The sequence below is a fragment of the Martes martes genome, assembly GCF_963455335.1.
Source record: "Martes martes genome assembly, chromosome: 7".
Lineage (NCBI taxonomy): Eukaryota > Metazoa > Chordata > Mammalia > Carnivora > Mustelidae > Martes > Martes martes.
In genome coordinates, this window is record NC_137894.1 from 36,915,405 (window position 1) to 36,924,004 (window position 8,600).

The following is an 8,600-nucleotide window of genomic DNA, read 5'->3' on the forward strand; positions in this document are numbered from 1 at the left end:
GCTCAATTGGTTGAGCCACTGCCTTCGGTTCAGGTCATGATCCTGAAGTCCTGGGATCAAGTCCCACATCAGGCTCCAGCTCCACGGGGAGTCTGCTTCTCCCTCTGATCTTCTCCTCTCTCATGCTCTCTCTCACTCCTCTCTCTCAAATAAATAAATAAAATCTTTAAAAAAAAATTCAAGTATGATCAACAAAATGCCAAACATTATTATTTTTCATATAGTCATTGCCAATTTAAAAGCTGAAAGTAATCCATCCTTAATAGAGAAAATCTGCCTGTGAGAGATAAAAATTCTCTCTCACTATTGTAGTCAGGGCTATTAGGGTTTTCCAAAGAGTAACCTCAAATGTATTTATTAATTGAAATACTCCTTCAAACTTAAAGTCCTGCTTAAAAGATTTGTTTTGGGGGGGGGGTTAAGGGGTTTTTTTGGTTTGGGGTTTTGTTTTGGTTTTTGTTTTTGTTTTGCTGTTCTTTTAAATTGCTCTGGACTCCATCATTAGGCCCAGCTGTTAAATTCAGGAGCAGTGACAACAAATCCCTTGGCAAACAAGTGCTGAAAGTAAGACCCTTTCTTTAGAATAATCAGAGATAGCTGACAAAGAGGGCCATACCAAATGCCCTTTCAATATTCCATTAAGAAGCTGAACAGAAATAAACACATTTATATACATCTTAAAGCAAATTATAATTCTACGCCTCAGTGGATCCTGCTTGGTTGTAAAATTAAAGATCCAACAACTATGAAAAACAGTGATAGTGTTACAGGTTTCTGAAGATGAGAAATGATCCTCACTAATCAAGTGTAAAGTGGGAAAAACTGGTTACATCACCCAGAGATTATCAGGTACCTGATAAACCTTTTAAGTAGACAGACTTAAAGAACCAAGTGTCATTGTATATAAGCCTGTAGAACTCTTTGTGCTTTTACTTCCCTGACTTAAGCAATTTTAAGATGGTCAATTTTTAAGTTAAACATGTACTCTTGAACCATACATAACCCCTTCTCTTTGAAGATGATTTTTTGTCGATCCCAGAAAGCATCATCTGAACCTTATCTACAGTCCCTCTAAATACCTCAGTTCTGTCTTATTGTTCTGAAATCAGATGACTTTTACTTCTGTGTTACAACTGTTGAGTTAGGGCAGTTAACTGTTAACAGCTCGAAGTGAACGGGCACACATGTAAGAGATGTTCCCCTTTACAGCATCTACAAATCTCAATAAAAAGTGACACTGTAGCAAAATCTTGCCCATCTTGGGTCCTAAGTCACTAATACAATTCAAAATTTAGGCTAATAGCCTCATAGTTCTTATCTTTTTCTTTTCAATCACCCACCCTATTTTTTTTTAGCATGAGTCATTAAATATTCTCAATATATTTTAACTCATTTTGGACTATAATTTACGTCTTACTCTTTAAAATACAAACCGTACTCATTGAACAGTTTTTTATTAATCTAACTACAACAACAACAAAAGCCTTGAAGTCTCATCTCCATTTAAATTGCAGTGATAAACATTTTATTCAGGGAAAACAAACTACATCCTTTTAAAGGGAATTACTACTGCTATATAAAGGTATAGGTATAGATTACCTCCTCCCCAACCTCCCACCCCCGCCCCAAATTTACACATGCAAACCTAACCTCAAAATTGGGGGGAGGGGGGTTGGAAATCATAAAGTTACAATACTATGATCTTCCAGCTAATGCTCACTTAAAAAATGATTTTTCACCCAAATGAAGCGCCCTGAAATACCTAAGAAATATAAGCTGGCTTTATGTTCTCTTTCCCTCTATCCTAAGACTTCAACTTCCACCTTTTATGGAAAGGAAATAAACAATTAGCTTCCTGTTCAATCACTAGCTTACAGCCAGTCTTTTACACATCACAGAACACACCCCGCCTCCTCCTTTACTTCTCTCAGTGTCTCTTATTTTAATTTAAACTTGTTGAAATATAAGACCATTTTACTACACTAGTGCTTTCCTATGAAATTTATCTTGCTTTAATGTTAAGAATGCAAGGAACATCAAAATGTCCAGGGATTATTTCTTACTCCTAAAATATTTAAATTAAATAATTTACATAGTGAAGACTTAGCACGTACATGAAAGTGGAAATTCGATTTGCCAAAAGCTAAAAATACTGAAATTTATAGGAAACAGCTTAATCTTCTGTTCTTCCTATTCTATACAATGAGAAAAAGGGCCTCACACATACTCTCCTTTCTCTATTAACTTCATGAAAATGTAAAACGGCTAAAATGCCTATCAATAAAAAGGATTACCTTTAAAAAAAAAAACAACTAAATATTACTTTAACCCTATACTTTCCTTTAAAAATGGGATGCCTTAGAAAAACTAAGTTAGACAAATTCTTTTGTGCTTGGATGAACAGGAAAGCCAAGCCTCCAGGCCCTTGGGGAGGAACCTTGTCCCAGCAGCGGGCTCTGATGTGCTTGGGAGATAAGGCTCCATAGTGACACTTAAGGAAAGGCCTGTTCACATTTGAATTTCTGCATTCCTCAAGAACAATTCATGGCAATAACTAACTTTGCAGAAGAGCTACATGAAAGCTTTGGCCAATGAATGAGGGTCATCTGCTCTTTATCACAAGGGTAAACCTCATCCTGGCCAGTTTCTAACCTTTTAACCCTGTGAATTCCTAATTTACACATGAATAATGGAATTCTTGCCTAGAGTGCAACTTTCAGCTTCTAGTTCCTAAGTTTAGAAACCAAGACTTGATTGCCTACGTGTTAAAAATCTAAAACTTGCACAGATTAAAGTTTAAGATTTTCAGATGCTATACTCTTACGCTTCTGAATCAAAAGATATGCTTGCTGGCAAATCTTTGATCAGAAAAATAAAAAGAACATACTTGCGCCCTGCTGCTATCAATAACTGGGCGAGAACCAGCTTTTTTTTTTTTTTTTTTTTGTAAAGTGAAACAGAATGTCCACTTAATGCCTATTCTCTTCCTGTTTAATATGTATAACATCTTTACCCTGAACTTAGGATAAAGTCATTTGAGCCTACATCACTGGCCATTGTTTTTTAAACACCCAAACTAACTTTGTGAATTCAGAATCCCTAAGAAGTCTCATATTTTTAAAGGAAAATCTAAAACCACTATGTATTCATTTTAAATCTATAATACTGAATGTAATTTCCTAGCAAAGTTATCTCCACAGAGTTAAATAAAACACGTGCCTATGAAAAGTGTGGTCCCTATAATTGAGCACAATTGACATTTGCCAGCAATGTTCTAGTCTCACTAGAAAGTTTTTGATACCCATTACATGAAAACTACCTCACCACAAGAGCTTTCAAAACTATTCACATCTAATATTTATTATCCATAATTTTTGCAGTCACAAAAATCTAAAGATACTCAAAAAGCCAATACTAATATTTATTTCACTGTTAATAACACTTATTATCCTATACAGACTTTAAAGCTCTGTGTGTTTTCAAGGCATTTCTGAGTGCCTTAGAATTCTGTCAGGCTACTAAGGAGGTCCTGGAAACAATGTGTGGTCATGATAAATGCTTCATCCTTTCAAAGCCCATCCGCCCTCCTCCACCTTTCTGTTCTGCTCCTCTCCAACGAAGAAATACAAACTAAGGTTCCTGGGTAGGAAAAGCTTCCCACAATGCTGAAAAGGTGAAAAAATTACAACTTTATGCAACAATGTTATGTTACACAAAAAAATAAATGAACACAGCACACTATTCTGAAAACAGCACAGAAAAACCAAAAACAAAAAGATTATTGGCTAGTGATTTATGCCAAACAAAAAAGTTTATCAGAAATTTTCTCAGGTTTTTGTTACTTGGGGGTGGGGGAGGATAGAACTGGAAGCTTTTCTACCTTTCTGAAATATTTCAGTATAAAAGTATCTTTGCTTGGAACTTATTTTCTACAATTAATCATTACTGCACCAATAAATCACTACTATGATGGTGGCATGAATATGGCCATACACTGTTAAAATAGTTAAAGTCATCTAGAAAATCCCTGCCAATAGCTTTCTAAATTTCAGTTGTATAGACGGTGAAGAAACTACTTCCTCAAGATTATGTCTTTATCTTATGAGCTCCCTCTTCCTATTGTTCATTCTGTAAATGATCAATTTGTCAGTATAGCACAAAATCTATCTTTTGTGGATTAACAGAAGAATGTAGCTACGAGACTTGTAAAAACTATTTTCAAGAGGTGCCTGGGTGGCTCAGTGGGTTAAAGCCTCTGCCTTCCGCTCAGGTCATGATCCCAGGATCGAGCCCCGCATCAGGGCTCTCTGCTCAGCGGGGAGCCTGCTTCCTCCTCTCTCTCTGCCTGCCTCTCTGCCTACTTGTGATCTCTCTGTCAAATAAATAAATAAAAATCTTTTTTAAAAAAACTATTTTTAAGACACAGTTGTTGTTTAAAGGTTTACATTGTCTATTGTCATCTGGGGTGTTGCATGTTTGATCCCTCAAAGAGGCCGGAAAGCCTCAGTGGGAACAAGGAGTTCCCCATCCATCCTAGGCCCATCTTTACACTCAACAGTTATCAGGTCAACCACCAAGCACTGGATCACTTGGACAAATGGCTGATTTGATGGGGCTGTTAATACAAAGGAAATCATTAGACAGCAAACTTTATGACAACTGGAATAAAGGGGGGAGATCTGGTTTAAATCCATAAGGCATAATATGGAAATGGCCTTAACCTCTTTCTCTCCCAGCAGAAAAAGACTAGGAATACTTCAAAGGCTTGAGAGTTACTGACCAATGCCCTCTCTACAATTAAAAAGCAACATGAGTGATCTTAAAGCACGCCGAGAAATGGAAGGCTGGGCTATAAGAAAGATTAAGCACTCAAGGGCCATCTACAAAGCAGAAAGATCTACTTGTGTTTAAATTTTGATTATTAATTTATGAAAGATGAGATTTTAGAACTCTTGTTGTGTCAGCAAAAACTTTTACACCCAACTCCTTTCATAGTGTGAAACACTTATAAATTTAATAAAGCTACTTCTACAGGTTTAGGTGTTCTAAATCTAACTTGACTTTCATTCTCAATCACTCATTAATTTTTTCTCAGTCTTTTTTTAAAAACATCTTATTTACTTATTTGACAGACAGATCACAAGTAGGCAGAGAGGCAGGCAGAGAGAGAGAGAAGGGAAGCAGGCTCCCTGCTGAGCAGAGAGCCGGATGCGGGGCTCCCAGGACCCTGGGATCATGACCTGAGCTGAAGGCAGAGGCTTTAACCCACTGAGCCACCCAGGCACCCCTTTCTCAGTCTTTTGCTTGCCCTTAGGATCAGCTACTGTCTCCAGGAAAACTCTTCAAGTTTGTGTGACTTTTAGGGTTAGTACATGGTGAATCACAAAATCTTCAAAATGTAGCAATGAAAACTGTCAGACAATGAAGAATGTAAACACTTACTTGACAAGGTAAGATGCGCTTTTTGACTAAGAATGGCTCCATATTTGTTCATTGCCAAGCACTGATAAAATCCTTCATCAGACAGCTCTCCTCGCTTGCCTTCCACGTCACTGATGTATAAAGAGCCGTTAGACAGAACCTGGATCCGTTTATTTTCAGACACTTTTGCTCCATTTTTCAACCATGTGACCTTAATAGGAACTTCACCATGAGCCTGGCAATCTAAAACGACTGGGTCCTTTCTTGTGACAGTTACATCCTGTGGTTCTTTTATAAAAAACAGTTCACTAAAGCACCACACTCCTAAAAAGAAAAAGAGGGGGGAGGCATATCTAGAATTACAAGTATAAAATCATTTCTTAACACATAATTGTAAAACACATTCAGGATGTAACATGACAAAGTTTAACAAACATATTAGTTAACTGATAAACACCTTAATAAAGCAATCTAAGTTCAGCAAACCTTTTCAACAAATCAGAAAAACCATCTTTTACAACATCTACTCTAAAAGCATAGGGAAGACTTCATAGTCATCTATCCCTTGTAAGAATCTTGTTCTCAAGCTCCTTGCTAGAGTATCGAAATCATCAGGAAAACTCAAGAGCACAAGTCTGCTACTTTTACAAGCTTGTCAAAAAGATCTTGAACAGAGTAAGTCGTAAAAGTCTAATTTTACAAGAAATCATTAGCAAAACTCCAACTCTGTGAACAAGCAAGTTTATTTCCTTGTCCCTTGAAGTGTTTTGGACCCCTTGGCACCTACTCTTCTGGGAAGTGTGTTTATCTTTTGTGACAAATTACAAGTTTGCATTTTTCCATCTGTCCTTTTACAGCAAAGACTCTGTCTCCTCTCCTTGAAATAGATCCATTTACTTAATTTCTGCCAAGTAAGGTAGTTATCTAATGGGCAAACTGTAGACTTTGAAACGCTGGTAACTTTTACTGATTGTACTCAGTGGGTGATCAGATCAGAAAACTTTTATTTTTTCTTTCTTTCTTTCTTTTCTTTCGAACTACCAACTGCTGGAAGAAAGTGTGTGACTAATTGGTCCTTACTGTCAAATAAGGATAGGAGATTGCTTCATCAACCAATACACATTTTTATCAGAGCAGAGGAAAGGTTTTAATCTAAGCGTAAGCATCGCCCTGGTCCCTGCCAGGAGAAAACATCCGATGACCTCTTAATACCCTGTCACGTCCTGCATTCTGCACAAAGGTCAGGTAAAGTCTGGCATACTGATTGGGGAGTGTTAGAAGTTTGGGAATATTTCATCTTCCTTATGATGTTCTGAATACATGATAACAAATTTCTGGGACTGATCTGTTTCTCATCAAGGCAGGTCCTCGGAAAACTCACACACTAGTCATGCTCCCACGCTCGGGCTGCGGACTTCTAATATACGCCCAGGGCAACGCGAGCGACCCTAACAGCCCCGTGCTGCGAGGACCACTCCGGAAGGCGCCCATTGTGTTTCCGAGTCACATCTGACTTTGATCCTTTTCTCATGTTAACAGAAAACTAACTCCTCCAGAAAAGATGAAAGTCCGGGGTTTGTAACCTGTAAATAAATAAAATAACCCATTCTCCTGAACACTCTTCCTCCTCGCCCCTCGCAATCACCACATCCACTTTATACTTTTTATCTCTTTGAGGATAAACCAGCGCAGATGCAAACCAGAGAAATTAGTTCATCCAACTTTGCACAAGGCTGAACTGGAGTTTGGAGAAATCTTCACACTGGCACACACTTCAGGCCCTGCCCCCAAAATACCTGGCTACGGGGGAGGGGGGATCCTATTCATAAGATTATACCTGCCTCCTCCGCTCCCGGTACTCCCCCCACCCCAAACACAAATCAGCCACGCACCTTCCAACCCATCTTGTCTCTAATTCCACCCCTCCCCTGTCCTCCTCCTCTCTTGATCCGGATCTGGGGAAATGGGGGCCCTAGGGGTGCTGCCCCCAAGGCTGAGTTCACCTATTCTCTCCCCTGGCTAAAACGTGTGGGAAACCCCCACTGCAAAAAGGGGAAGCAGAGGGAAACCGCGGCGCCCCCTGCGTGGCCAGGCTGCCACTAAGGAAACAATATAAATAAAGCCACGTGCGCCGCGGCGGCCCCGGCGGGCGAGCGAGCGGGCGGCGTGGAGCTGGAGCTGAGGCTGGCCGCGGAGGCGAGGACTCGGCTGGAGCCCGGACAATGGCGCGAGGAGAAAGGGGGAAGAGTGGACAGCGGGCGCCACGGCCCTGCAGGCTGCGGCTCGCGGAGCTCAGCGAGGAGGGGCGTGTGCCGGGAGAGGCGCCCACAGCTCTGCCCGCGCCCCCGCACAGCCCGCGGACCGCCCGCGCCTCCAGCAGCGGCTCCCGACTGGCAGCAGGGAGGGGACAGGTCCGGTGGTCAGCGCACCGCGGCGGACCTCGCCGTCGCCCCAACACCGCCCCCCCCTGCGGTTTCCTCTCTCCCCAGCCCACTCGCGCCTGCTCAAACCCCACAGGCGCAGAAGAAAGCGCGCCCACCTGGACCGGAGCCGAGGAGCAGCAGGAGCAGGAGCGCGCGGAGCAGCATCCCTGGCGGCCGCAGCCGTGCGAGGGGTCGCAGAGAAGGCGCCATTCAGCGGGGCTGCGCGGGCATGCTCCCCGGCCGCCCGGTAGCCGCTGTCCGCCTGCCTGCCCCCGCCTCCGGGCGCTCCCCACACCGCTGCTGGACGCGCGCAGCCTGGGCTTCCCTTTCGGGCTCCGGCGTGGCGTGGCTCGGCGCGGCCGGCGGCGGGTCTCTGTGTCGTGACGAGGCCGGCGCACGGACACCCGCTCGCAGGAGGCGGGGGGCCCGAGAGTCCGGCCTGGGGGCGGAGTGAGGCGGCGGCTGGAGGGGGCGGGGGCGGCGGAGTGGACAGCGCCGCCGCTGCCGGCCTGGGGACTACTTTCTACATCTGGCCCCTGGTCTGGGGACCGCGAGGTCGGTGCGGCCGGCGGAGGGAGACGCCAGGAGGGGGCCCCGTGGCGGCCCTGTCGCTGCCCCGCGGGGAGGGGGCGGGCCCCACCGGACCCCGCCGGACAATGCACCTGGGGGTCAAGCCCCGGCTGAGGGTCTTCGGCCCGCGGCCCCGCCCCCTCTGCCTGCCCGCCACCGTCGGGGACAGAGCCACAAAGGCCGAGC

At 43.3% G+C, this 8,600-nt stretch overlaps 1 protein-coding gene across 1 annotated transcript in view; it reads right to left on the bottom strand.

The window, feature by feature from the left end:
* The window catches only part of PRTG (protogenin), a gene marked incomplete at both ends in the record, with an annotated part of 115,539 nt that extends 107,485 nt beyond the window's left edge, over nucleotides 1-8,054 (bottom strand). The window contains 2 exons of the mRNA XM_080808438.1: nucleotides 5,443-5,745; nucleotides 7,961-8,054. Coding sequence (XP_080664564.1) covers nucleotides 5,443-5,745; nucleotides 7,961-8,054 — 397 coding nt within the window. The remainder of the gene's footprint in view (nucleotides 1-5,442; nucleotides 5,746-7,960) is intronic.
* Nucleotides 8,055-8,600: the final 546 nt, after the last annotated feature.